The following is a 13,529-nucleotide window of genomic DNA, read 5'->3' as shown; positions in this document are numbered from 1 at the left end:
CATCCCCAGCCAAATTCCTAAGTCCTTCCTCATAGTGCTATCATGGTTCCAGACCTCATTCAGTCACCCCTTTAGACACATTGTTTAGCCTGGAGAAGAGAAGGTTAAGAGGTGATATGATGATAGCCCTGTTTAAATATTTGAAGGGATGTCATATTGAAGAGGGAGCAAGCTTGTTTTCTGCTGCTCCAGAGAACAGGATCCGGAACAATGGATGCAAGCTGCAGGAAAAGAGATTCCACCTCAACATTAGAAGAACTTCCTGACAGTAAGGGCGGTTCGACAGAGGAACACACTCCTTCCTCGGAGTTAGTGGAGTCTCCTTCTTTGGAGATCTTTGAACAGAGGCTGGATGGCCATCTGTCAATGGCGATGCTTTGATTTAGATTTCCTGCATGGCAGAAGGGGGGTTGGACTGGATGGCCCTTCTTGGGGTCTCTTCCAACTCTATGATTCTGTCACATGACCCCTGTTCTCACCACTATTTCATTAATAAAGGGAAGTGCATACATACCATTTTGGGAACACATGCCTCCATTAGCTCAGCCAGGATGTTGCTGGCTCCTCTCACTCTCTTCCACCCTTATCCTTCACTCTACCTCCCTGCCTTTCCCAGCTTGCCCTTCTTCTGGAGTTACGTGCATATATATATCCACATACACACACACACACACACACACACATACACACACACACACACACACACACACACACACACACATATATATATGAGAGAGCGAGAGTGAGGGAGAAAGTAATGGGGGAAAGGCTGTTCTGGAATAGCAAAGGGTAGAGCAACATCGGGGACAGCCTGAAGGAAGAGGCTCCTCCCTCCTCAACTGTCATCTTGTATTTTGTATTGTATTACAATTTTTACTGTACACCGCTATGATCATTGCGGAATAGCGGTCTATAAATAAAACATATTATTATTATTATTATTAGAGTAGGGGAGATGGGGACACTGACATGGCATGACTATGGCATCCCAGAACTGCTACAGGAGTGACTTATCACACTTGAGGACTAGCACTATACCAACTTATTGACAGGTTTCTCATCTAGAAAGTAGTAAAAGCTTGTTTTCAAACATTCATCATTGATTTTTCAGAAACTCTCACTCTTATGCCTTCCTAAAACCAAACACCATTTGTTTAAAACCAACAGAATTCCAGACATGTACCTGTTCCAAATGCAAAGAATTCTTCCCTCGCTGTATATTTTCCATCCTTGTCCAAGAAGTGGTTAGGATTGAACTGTTGAGGGGTCTCCCACTTCTTGGGGTCAAGAAGAACAGAGCACAGGTCTGGCACTACCAGAGTATCCTAAAAAGAAGAGGAAGGTGGACTCAAATGCATTTCTTTTAGAGACACATAAACACCATTCAAGAAGGATGTTGACAATTTGGAGCACGTCCAGAGGAGGGTGACTAAAATGGTTAACAATCTGGAAACTCTCTCCTATGAGCGGCGGCATAGCAATCTGAATATGTTTAACTGTGGAAGGGAAGGTTAAGAAGTGACAGGACCTTTTAGAATCATAGAATCACAGAGTTGGAAGAAGCCCCAAGGGTCATCCAGCCCAACCCCATTCTGCCATGCAAGAACTCACCATCAAAGTTCAATCAAAGAACTCTCTTAATGTTCCTCAACATTAGGAAGAACCTCCTGACAGTAGGAGCTGTTTGACAGTGGAAGACACTGCTTCAGAGAGTGGTGGGCTCTCCTTCTTTGGAGGTTTTAAAACAGAGGCTGGATGGCCATCTTCCTGGGTGCTTTGATTGTGTATTCCTGCATGGAAGAATGGGGTTGGACTTGGTGGCCCTTGGGATCTCCTCCAACTCTATGATAGCCCTATTTAAATATTTGAAGGGGTGTCATATTGAGGATAGAGTCTGCTTGCTTTCTTCTGCTCCAGAGATTAGGACATGGAGCAATGGATTCAAACTAGAGGAAGAGGGATTCCACCTCAATATTAGAAATTGCTTCCTGATGGTAAGAGCTGGTCAACAGTGAAATGCTGTATATACTCATGTCTAAGTCTAGAAATTTAGGTTAAAAAATTAACCCCAAAATCCTGAGTCGACTTATCCATGGGTCAGTGTAAGTACTGTATTTTAAGTCATCTATCTATCTGTCTATGGTAAAAGGCAAGAGTTTAATCTGCCCTGGAAGCACTGATCCCCTTCTGCTCTCTCATCCATCCAGCCTTTAGTATGAACACAAATACTTATGTCTGCTGGAATTTTGTAAGTTCTTTTGCACTGTTTTCCTTTGCTTCATCCTTTGCATCCTTCATTGCCTGCTTCTAAGTTTTACCCTTGACTTATCCATGGGTCATATCAAAATCCATAATTCTGGCCCCCAAAACCTGCCCTCTACTTATATATGAGGCTGACCTATAGTCACGCATAATACAGTATGCGGCTTTGGAATCTCCTTCTTTGGGAGTTTTAAACAGAGGCTGCATGGCCATCCGTCGGGGATGCTTTGACTGTGTATTACTGCATGGAAGGGAATTGTACTCAGTGGCCCAGTGGAAAATGACCATAGAGTCATGCTGCAGGACCTCCAGGTGCATACAGAGAGGTAAGTGAGACCACTGTTACTGGACCTGTGGATACAGGGGTCCAGCTGTACTGTTATCCTCCACTAGCATTAAGTAGGATCTTAGTCAATGTTTACACCTCTGAGCCTTGCTGGTGGGGGATGTTCCAGTACAGTTGCCACCCTTTTCTTAGGAAAGAGAAAGCCAGTGGTATACATTGCTCCATACCTTTGGAATGAAATGGCCAAATATATTTAAATCCTCCATGCACAGTCTGGGGAGGCCAAAGAGCACGATGTTGCTGAAGCGTTGGATCTCATGAATCACAGCATTGGTGTAGTGCAGTTTCTTCCGATCCTCGTAGCCGACCAGTTTGGAGGGATCCAGAGCACTTTGCAGCTCCTTCTGGACTTTCGCTGAGGAGGAGGAAGAACATTCCAGTTCATAGGTGGGAGCCATATGATGATGATGATGATGATGATGATGATGATTATGATTATTTGTTTTGGACATACTTTTGGCATAGTTCCCTCAGGCTCGGATTGCATCTGCACTGCAGAAATAAAGCAGTTTGACACCACTTTAACGTCTATGGCTCAGAGTTGTGAAATTCTGGGATCTGTGAGATTTTAGCCATCCCTGTCAGAGAGCTCTGGTCCCACCATCTAACTACCATCTAACTACAAATCCCAGAATTCCATAGCACTGAGCCATGGATGTTAAAATGGCATCAAATTGCATTATTTTCACAGTGTGGATGCAGCCCCTCTTTAGCCAAGAGGGCTGATAAGGCTCCAAAATCAGAGCCTGGAAATGTATTAATTTTTTAAAGAAGAATGAATGCATATAATGACAGCTATCCATAACTCAGGAATGGTGGGAAGGTATTCTGGGGTCATACTACTCTGTCCCTATGGGTCCCTCCAGCATAAAATTGTTCTTAAAAGGAACTTTCTGCCCAGTTGCCATCTGTAACTTGAAACAGGGCCAGCACCTGGTCTACCAAGAGCTTAAGCTAAGAGGAATATGGATGTTCCTGTGCCATAGATATGTAAAGAATATTGGCACGTTCTTAATGAGACAATGTGTCAAAATAGATGAATATTTTCATGTCCTTAATGAGGCAATACTTCCCTGAGAAAATGGTCAACTGCCATTTGAGAAAACAAAAAGGGCTTCATCAAAGGGGGGACCCAGCTAGCGTCCTCTTCAACAATTGCAAGGTTGTATGCCAAGATTTATAACCTCATAACTTTCTGGATCCACACTGTTAGTTTTTGATGATCAAACAGGACTCCAAAATGCTTCCTCTTGAACTGGGAAGGGTTTCAACCAAAGGATATCTGAGGCTCAATCAGAAAATGAAGTCACAAAATGCAGTTCGGATGTCATGGCCTCTAGCTTAAATAATAATTGTTCTTCGGAAAGTGCTGTTTTAAAGCAAGGTCTTTTGGTTGGACCTAATCATACGGGGGAATAGAGCAAAACAGAGGGTTTGAACAGCAGTTATCCCATGTAAAACGCGATATCACAATTGAGATTTTCACACACGTCGCTATTAAACAGGCAATAAACAGGAACAAGTCATTTTCAGGATTTCCCCGTCAATGATTTGTTGCTGTTTATTGCCTGTTTAACAACAACATCATGTGAAAATCTTAAGTGCAATACAGCATTTTGCATGGGATAATAGCTGTTTAAACCCCTAATTTTGCCCAATTTTGCCCGTGTCATAATTGAAGTTTTTGTTATGAATGGCATTTCTTTCATTATAAAATAAAGCGATTAAAAAGAAGCCACTGACACTGGATACTGGCTAACAATGAGCGGCTGTCAGTAAACGATTAAAGTTAAATTGTCTTAATAAGAGGGTTGGAAATAGTAATAATAGCCAGACTATGTGTGTGATGATAGATAGATAGATAGATAGATAGATAGATAGATAGATAGATAGACAGGAATAATTAATTTTTAAAAACCAGGAATGTTTTTTGGTTTGCTCTTGGTTTTGATGTAGTCATTTAGTGTAAATCAAGCTTTAAACCAGCCTGGTTTGAGCCAGCCAACTCTAGTTTCTTTCCGTTACAAGTCTAGGATTTTGTTTTTCAATACATAAAGCTATAGTAAGCATCCTTCCATGCATTACACCAGTTCCTTTCACCTTGGATCTCGGGATGAATAGCCATAAGGAGCAGAGCCCATGACAAGGTGGCCGCCAGGGTGTCTGTGCCGGCAACAAACAGATCAGCGATAACTTGAACCAGGTTGTCTTCATTAAATGTAGTTGTGGAGTCCATTTGCTCCTGTGGGTTAGAAGCACAAAATTGCAAGCAAGATATTGGACCTAAAGTAGCCTTAGGCTCAAAGGACACGTAAAATGAACGCATATTCCCAGCCACTGATGCATTTCCCCTCATGATGGAATTTCCTCACACAAAACCGCAATTTCGCAATCACATTCAAATTATGCAAAGCAAGCATTTTCCAAAATCCAGTTGCAAAAGAAATGCAAGATACTCAGTTGAGGACAATCATGCGCAGCGACAAAGAGGTGTGTTTCAGCGCTTAAGGAAAAACCTCTCTAAATATTTGCTAAATAAACAAATCATCTATTTTATTTCATTTGATCTCTGATGTTCTCAGTCTGTTGCCTGAATTTTATCTAATTCTATCTTGTATTACTATATTGTTTTATGTGTATTTCGTAGAATGTACGCCACTGGCAGGTTTCATTTTTATCCATTTTATTGTCTCTATGTACAGCGCTGTGTAAATCTATAGTGCTATATAGATATGGTATAATAATAATAATAATAATAATAATAATAATAATAATAATGCGCTTTGACTCTCAGTGCAGCCGCTGCATGCTTTCCCCTTTGTCTTCTCCCAACGTTAAACTCAATTAAATTCATTTACTGTTTGGGATGTTTCACATCGCTCTCCAGGTTTTCAGAAAACCAATTAAATAGTAAAGGCTAGGCTTTGATGTTTCTCTCTGACATACTAGCCTTCTACACGGATAAGGGGGAAATCATCCAGACATGCAATCCCTATCAACCCTACTTTGCAATACAGAGCAGAGCACAATGTTTTGGAAACATTGCCTTGGAAAGAAGTGTACTCTCTAGCAAAAGGAGGAAAGGTTGAGTCCCTTCATCCAAAGCGCTTGAGACCAGGACTGTTTCGGATTTCAGATTATTTATTTATTTATTTTGGAACATTTGCATATACATAGTGAGATATTTTGGAGATGGGACCCAAGTCTAAGCATGAAATGCATTTATGCTTTGTATACACCTTGTACATACAACCTGGAGGTCATCTTAAACACAGTATTCTTGATAATTTTGTGCATGAAACAAAACCTGTGTAAACTGAACCAAAAGAAATAAAAGGGGCCACTATCTTAGCTACTTGTGTAGACAGTTTTGGATTTGGGAATTTTGGATAAAGGAGACTCAGCCTGTACTGCAGAAATCTGGTTCCCTTTGTAATTTATTCCTCATCTAGGACAAAGGATTTCACATTCATTTCTGGGCCTCCATCAGTATGCTATTCGGTCAATGACCAAAAACCACTCAGGCCCAGCCCAGTCATTGCAGGGGAAAGGTGGGTGGTTCAGTGGGACATCCATGCAGACAGTCACGCCAGTTAGGGAACGGAGAGCTCCAGATCTTCCCAGAAGATGGGGAATGGCGGATGGGGATGACTGCAGAACCATACCATAGAGTTGTACCGGAGCACCTAGAAAAGTCTAGACAACCCCTCTCTAGGAATCTTTAGAGGTCCTCCAGCATGACACTAGAGTCAACTTCTGGCAGAAGCATCTCACAGAATTGTACTTGAGGACCTAGAAAATACCTAGAAAGAACACCTCTCTAGGAGTCTCTAGGTCCTCCAGTGCAACTCAATGGTCAACTTCTGGTGGAAGTTCATAGAACCACACCAGAGGACTTAGAAATGCCTAGAGATAACACCTCTATAGGAACCTCTAGGTCTTCCAGCATGACTCTATAGTCAACGTCGCGTGGGACGATCCAGAGCCCAGAAGATGCAGAGTAAGAGGTACATTTTTAAAATTTGTTTTAAGGGTTCTGCTGCTGAACATGCCAGACTTGGGGGATGTACAGACAAGCATTTTTGGCTGGCCTTACAGCAGAGTCAGGACATGGCATCCAAATGACGCATGCCCTGATGATGCCACCAGGCCAGCATGATGCTGTGCGCTGTACCACACAGCGCACAGTGTCATGGCACTCCTCTGGCACTGCGTCTATATGATACAGTGCCAAAGGAGCACAGGAAAGCCACGACGCCCCAGCTATGGTAGCTTTTCTGAGGTGCAGAAAGGATTCGCTTTTTGAGGCTCCTTTTTGTGCTGAGGAAAGGTGAGCTCAGGGCCGCCGTGTGCGGTTGCCATGGCCCCAGTCTGGCTCTAAAAGGGTGGCTTTAGGTAAATACAGGTAATTTTGCCTGTACAGCCCCATTGTCCAGACTGTTTTGGCTCATTCAGGCAAGACCTATGTTATGTAACTGTACAAATACTTAGCGACATGGCAGAGGTGCTATAAAACCTTGTTAGTGAATTGCGGTCTTGTGGTCTCTTCCAGCTCTATGATTCTATGATTCTATGAATTGCAAAGATGTGTGACAGGATACTGGCAAGAGGATTTGGATGCACATTGGGCTCTACTAATGCTCATCTGCAGTCCCTAGCTAGTGTCCAGATGCACAAAAAGGACCAATGCACACTGGAACTAATGTGCATCATTCCCATTGTGCATTGCTCCCAATGTGCATCGGTAATTTTGCCAAACCCACTGCACAGTAATGTAGCAGCAGCCCTTTACTGAACATGAATTTATGGAACTGCTCAATTCTATTTTCCTCGGATGTGAATCCACTTATGAAGACATATGTTCTCAATATGGTTTTTTGTTTGTAATTGTAATGATAAGTATAATACATAACAAAAGACTTACTCTGTGGATCTGGGCCAAATAGAAGTCGGTGAAGTCCTGTGGCTCACCATGTGGTGCCCATTTCTTCTTATGGTTTTCGACCTCCTTCTTGATAAAGGAACGTATAAATTCACAGGAGGAGAGGACCTTCTTGTGAGGTCCAGGGATATGTTGCAGAAGCGAAGGGAAGATGTTGTAGACCTGCAGGAAAAGCCCATTAAAAAACCTATGTGGATGTTCCTGAAAACATTATGGAGCAGCTGCTTGTAAAAGGGGAAGGCAGCAGGAAAGGAGGGAGACAGTACTACAGCGGATCAGGTTTTAACATGGAGAAAGTTATGAATTCAGTCCTCTTCATCTCTCGGAGAAAAGGATCGCAGGTACTACAAAATACTCCTCTTGGTCTGAACACCTGCAAAGTTGTTGGGCTGGACTGAGCGTTGATCTGATTCGATATAGCCGATTTACACTCAACACCGATATCATCCTGTTATAGATTTCTAAAAAGGCTAAGAAATCTTCCTTCTCCTTCACCAACAAACAGTCAGATAGGAGACCCCAGAATTTTGCATGAAATCAGCTTTTATTTGCTCCAGATGGAAATAACTTTCCAGAATTCTGAAGCCCGAAGCAAAAAGTAACTTATGGTTTTATGGGATTTTAGACAAAGGAAACTCTTCTATATCATGGATTGGCTACAAGAAAAGTTAAACATACAGGTATATAATTCTTACATTTGTTGGTTACAAATATACATACATTTGAAACCCATGTGAGCACATTCTATCTCTTCTATCAGCCTTGTTTTAACTAGCCTTGTTTTAATCTTGCAAGACACTCTGGTTGTGTTACACAGAAGGGTGGGATAATAATACATCATCATTATTATTATTATTATTATTATTATTATTATTATTATTATTATTATTACCTGTGCCAGGATGCTCCAAGATGTCATTCCATAACATTATTAATTATATCTTAATGCAACTCCTCTCAGGAGCAAAAAGTGGGTAGAAAAACCTTTGAGATGTCGCCCTAAACCTTTTAGCTTATCTATCTTAAAGCACCCTCTCAGCCTGGGCCTCATCACTAAATCCCTTTTCCATTCACCTGCTAAGTATACATATTGATTACAAATTGAATATTTTGAATATAGCTACCACAATCCCATGGAAAAAGGAGAATTCTCCCATTCCACGGGGGATGCATCATACTCACCATTTCTCCAGCGCTGCCCCTAAACTTGGTGACAGTGTTGACATGTTCGGTCAGGTTGCGCAAGGCCTCCTCCTCAATGGACATCTGATGGCCAAAGGCTGCAGTAGAAATCACTTTGGAGGCTGAGTGCATGAGCGGCCATAAAGGATCCAACGGCTGTCCTGCAGACACAATGACAGTCAAAGCATGCATCACCCTGGTCTTTGGAAACATAGGACAAGATCCAGTAGGACTGATGGGAAAGCATGTTTAATGTTGTGATAAATGGAAGTCCCTCCATATATCAGAGCCTTCTTGCTGCAGCTAACAAGGCCAATGCGATTTCAGACTACATCAATAGAAGTATAGTGTCTAGATCAAGGAAAGTAATAGTGCCACTCTCTTCTTCCAGATCTGTAACGTATACCTTTTTAAACTTATACTCTGTAAATTATACTTTCTATCTGTGCCTGGAGGACAAGGTGGTTCTTCATGGAGCAGATATCCTTTGCTATAGAAATTCCTTACTTAGAATAAAACCTTTTTCTATTAAAGTATTCTGCCTCTCCTGCACTCCTTTTCACATGCCTTAGCTTGGCCCACTTCTTCCCTACAGTCAGCAAGGGAAGCGCCAGTGAAATTCTCAGCAAAGTCCTCCTGGTGCATTGCTAAATTGGGAAGAGTCAGGCCCCACCTGGAATAACGCTGGGTCCAGTTCTGAACTTCCTGACAGTAAGGGCTGTTCGACAGGGGAACACACTTCTTCCTCGGAGTGGAGTGGAGTCTCCTTCTTTGGAGGTCTTTAAACAGAGGCAGTTGGCCATCTGTCAATGGGGATGCTTTGATGGAGGGTTCCTGCATGGCAGAATAAAGGGGTTGGACTGGATCAGGGCCCTTGGTGGGGGCCTCTTCCAACTCGGATTCTATGAGTCAATCCTCAGCTGGTGGCAGGGAGTTCTTTAGGTAAAAGGGGGTCTCAAGGGGTCCCATCTACCTCAGGCAGAAGAACCCTCACCTGGTGGCAGCACCTCACAAACATGCTTCTCTTTTGAGAAGGATGTAGATAAGTTGGAACAAGTTCAGAGTGGGGCAAGAAGGATGATAAGAGGTATAGAGAACAAAACATATCAGGAGAGGTTGAAGGAGCGGGGCGAGTTCAGCTTGGCGAAGAGAAGACCCTAGCATTGGTATACAGTAAGGGGCTTCTGTGATATTACGATGCAGGGAAGCAATGGGCATTAATCTTATCATGCATTGGGACTCCTATTAGGAAGTGTCGATGTGCCATGGGATGCTCTTGCTGGTTTCCTGTTGTTACACATCTTCACAATTCACTGCTAAGGTTTCTTAGAGCCTCTTCTACGTAATTAAGTATACATAAAATTATGCAACATAGACCATGATAGAGGCTTCTGGCTGATAATAATAATAATACAATAGCCTTTGTACATCCCTTTGAGCATCCAGGGTGCACGGAATTTTTGTTATTAGCCTGATTCAGCCTACTTTCATACTCTGGATGACTCTTTAGTAATAGGATGATTATTGTGTTGCCCTTACAGCTTTACTTTACCACCAAGGAAGACATTTGTCAAAATGCATGTGGATATTTGGATATTCTTTGCTGTCTATGTATCTCTGCACGGTGTATTGCATTCTTTATACACTGGATATAAGAGAATTTATTGTTATTGTATTATTTGAATATAGTTTAGATATTCAATTCATTTTTATGTTTTGCTTTTGAACACTATTTTATATTTATATATATATTTCCCCTAAACCTTTCTGTTTGTAATACTGTTTTGGTTTTTGGATTAGGCTATTACCTTTTTATTCAGATAACAGTCTATTTTTACACTGCACCAACAGGAGGAACAAGGTCTTATAAGTCTGCCATCACTTATAATTGAACTGGTTCCTGAGTCTTCAAAGAACATTTTGTTCCCCGGCATCGAATATTCTGCCCATGGCATCCACCCGCTTTGAGACCGGGACTTTGTCTTTTTAAGGCCATATCGTTTGGACCGAAGCCGTAGCCGCCAAGGAGATCCAGTGGCACACTGGCCAAACCTTTCAGCCCTTGCGTACGTACCCTTTTCCCGCGCAAAGGTCTCCACCAGATGACCAGCCTCCTTGTCTATTTGACGCTGCAGATCCTTCTGCATTTGAGTTAAGGTCTGTAGGGTAGCCTGGCTGAAATGCTTCTGCTCCTTCCAGGTTTTGCCATTGGAGAACATGACGCCTGCGACAACCAACAACCAGAAGGAGGTTTTAATTTCTTTACATTTTTTATCTGCATTGGACAGAGATCCCTGTTTTTTTTTAAATTTAATTTTATTGCAAAAACATACAAACATACACATACACAACATAAACATACCAACATATTAAAACACATCACAATTATATGAATCTCTGATCACGTTTAAATGCTTTAATATACGCTTTCATACTTCTCCAATTATTGGTTCTCCCTCCCACCCTTATCTTCCCCTTCCTCTTCTCCCTTCCTCCTCTACCTCTCTCCTTACCTTTCTTTCTCCCTTTCCTTCTTTTCTTTCCTATCACATCATCTTTCCTTGACCTTCCTTCTCCCTACTCTCTCTCCATCTCCTTTTCCCTTCTCATCCTTTTAATATAACCTCCATTCACTTACTCCTACCCTCTTCTACATACTTTACCTTCATTAACCTTTAATCGTTTATTAGCCTTTATTTTCTTCCTACTTCTTCATATGTACAAACATTCATACTGGAAAAACACACACACACACAAAACCCACACACAACTTCCTACGAACCTCTTTGCTTCCGAATATTTCTGCCTTAATAAGCTGTTCCATGACCCCCCCCCCCCCTTTGTTTCCCCATTCTTTTTCTTGTTGTTATATTTCTCTCCTATGATTTTATTATCACACAAATAGAAGGACGTTTTAACAGGGATCAGTGGCTCATAGCCCAGTCTTGCTCAGACAAGGGAAATTGGAACGCAATCATGGGATTTCACATTATTGCGTGATAGACTGCCAGATGCAATTTCAGGCAATGGAAAGCTGTTTTCGGGCAATGGAAAGCCAGTTCAAACGCAATTCAAATTCACGTAAATTGGCTGAACTAGTGAATTCACATGAATGCGTTTTGGCCCCACTTTCTTTTCATTCAAAATTAAGAGAAATTCCTCCTGTGTGAGAAACTCCTTCTCCAGTCTTCACATACACAAACACAAACACACAAACACACACACAATGCCTCCTGCTCTACCGGACCAAATGAAGGTGTGCTAAAAGCACAGATTTGGGAAAGAACTCAGAGACATCACTTTGTTTAGTCTCGAATATCATTATACAAGGAGATCATGTAGCACCTTTGAGACTAACTGTGTGAAAGAAGTTACAGCATAAATTTTAACAGACAGGCCAAAATAAAGCTGCTTCAGATCACTTTGGAGGTATGCTGTTTAAATTACGCATCCGTCCTAAGAGGCCAGAAGCCACACCAAAGCCACAATCCGGTCCTAAGGACTTGAGTGCAGCTTTGGTGCAGCTTCCGGACTCTTAGGACGCATGCATCATTTAAACAGCATATCTCCGAAGTGGCCCAAAGCAGCTTTATTTTGGCCTGTCTGTATGGGGCTTTGATCTGTTAAAATATATGCTGCAACTTCTTTCACACCGTTTCAAAGATGCTGCAAGATCCCTTTGCAGATTTCAGGGATGTCGTTTTTCATGGCTCTTGAAAGGGATGCCTGCCCTCACTTTTCACCAAATGCCATCAATGAGGAGGATACTACTGAATCACGCTCTCTCCTTGCCACACCATATTTGAAAATATATATTTTAATGATCAAATTTAAAAGAAAATATTGAAATACCCTGATGAGAAGAATCCTAAACTGACAAGAATATTCACAGCTTGAGACATAGTTTGTGCAAAATTTGCACGTGGTTGTTTTGAACACACACACACACACACACACACACACAGGCGTTGTTTTTGTACAGAGAACATCATTTTCTCTGCAGAAACAAATAATCTTTCTGCATAGACATATTATTTCCTATGCAGAAAATGTTGTTTTTCTGTGCAAAAAAGAATGCTGATTCTTTAAGTGCGCTTTAATCTCTCTTTAATGCCGAAATCAGGCCCAGTGTGATAAACTCCTTGGACCCACCAACCCATCAAATGACTGAAAGGAAAGGGACTCATCTTTCTTTCTTCCTTTCCTTCTTTTCTTTACAAAAGCTTACCCTTTTCATTGCTCAGGAATTTAAAGAAGGGGATCATGGGTCGTCCAGACAATCTCTCGTAATTGTCGGTCAGTCCTTCTTTCACCGTTTCGAATCCGGCCAATACAACCACAGGATAAGGTCCAACCCAAACGGTGAAGACATCTCCGTAGCTCTTTGCAAGCTGCAAGTAAGTGGGACCAAAGCAGATGGAAGTGATGTTAGAGATGGGCCAATCGTCACAATTTCCCCGTTACCTTTTCTTTTTTAATTCTACCTTTTCACTTTTTTTAGAAAAAAGCACTAAAAGAAACCCTACCGAACTTAATGAAAAACACATGAAATGCAGCGATGCTCTCTCCATGGCGGCATGAAAACGATGAATTAACATCGCTACTTAAGAGAGGCTCCGGTAGAAAAATTTTGGCAAAGATTGGGACAGGATGTATTAATATCAGAATTCAATATAATTAAGATACAAAGGGTTTATTGAGGCATTAAGCAAATAAATAGCAAGCCTTGGTATCAAAAGAACAATTGTTATATTCCTGTGTTTAAATGGAACAAAGTCAATCAGGAGAGAAGAATAC

At 41.7% G+C, this 13,529-nt stretch overlaps 1 protein-coding gene across 1 annotated transcript in view; it reads right to left on the bottom strand.

Annotated features, from left to right (window-relative positions):
* Positions 1-13,529, bottom strand: part of LOC121926912 (cytochrome P450 2J6-like) — a 41,209-nt gene that overhangs the window by 2,570 nt on the left and 25,110 nt on the right. The window contains exons 2-8 of the mRNA XM_042460295.1: positions 12,961-13,123; positions 10,807-10,956; positions 8,733-8,893; positions 7,533-7,712; positions 4,709-4,850; positions 2,776-2,963; positions 1,184-1,325 (exon numbers count right to left, since the gene is read on the bottom strand). Of these exons, the coding sequence (XP_042316229.1) occupies positions 1,184-1,325; positions 2,776-2,963; positions 4,709-4,850; positions 7,533-7,712; positions 8,733-8,893; positions 10,807-10,956; positions 12,961-13,123 (1,126 nt within the window). The remainder of the gene's footprint in view (positions 1-1,183; positions 1,326-2,775; positions 2,964-4,708; positions 4,851-7,532; positions 7,713-8,732; positions 8,894-10,806; positions 10,957-12,960; positions 13,124-13,529) is intronic.

The sequence above is a fragment of the Sceloporus undulatus genome, chromosome 3 (assembly GCF_019175285.1).
Source record: "Sceloporus undulatus isolate JIND9_A2432 ecotype Alabama chromosome 3, SceUnd_v1.1, whole genome shotgun sequence".
Classification (NCBI taxonomy): domain Eukaryota; kingdom Metazoa; phylum Chordata; class Lepidosauria; order Squamata; family Phrynosomatidae; genus Sceloporus; species Sceloporus undulatus.
The sequence above is the reverse complement of the archived record's forward strand: the minus strand, read 5'-3'. Positions and strand labels throughout refer to the sequence as shown.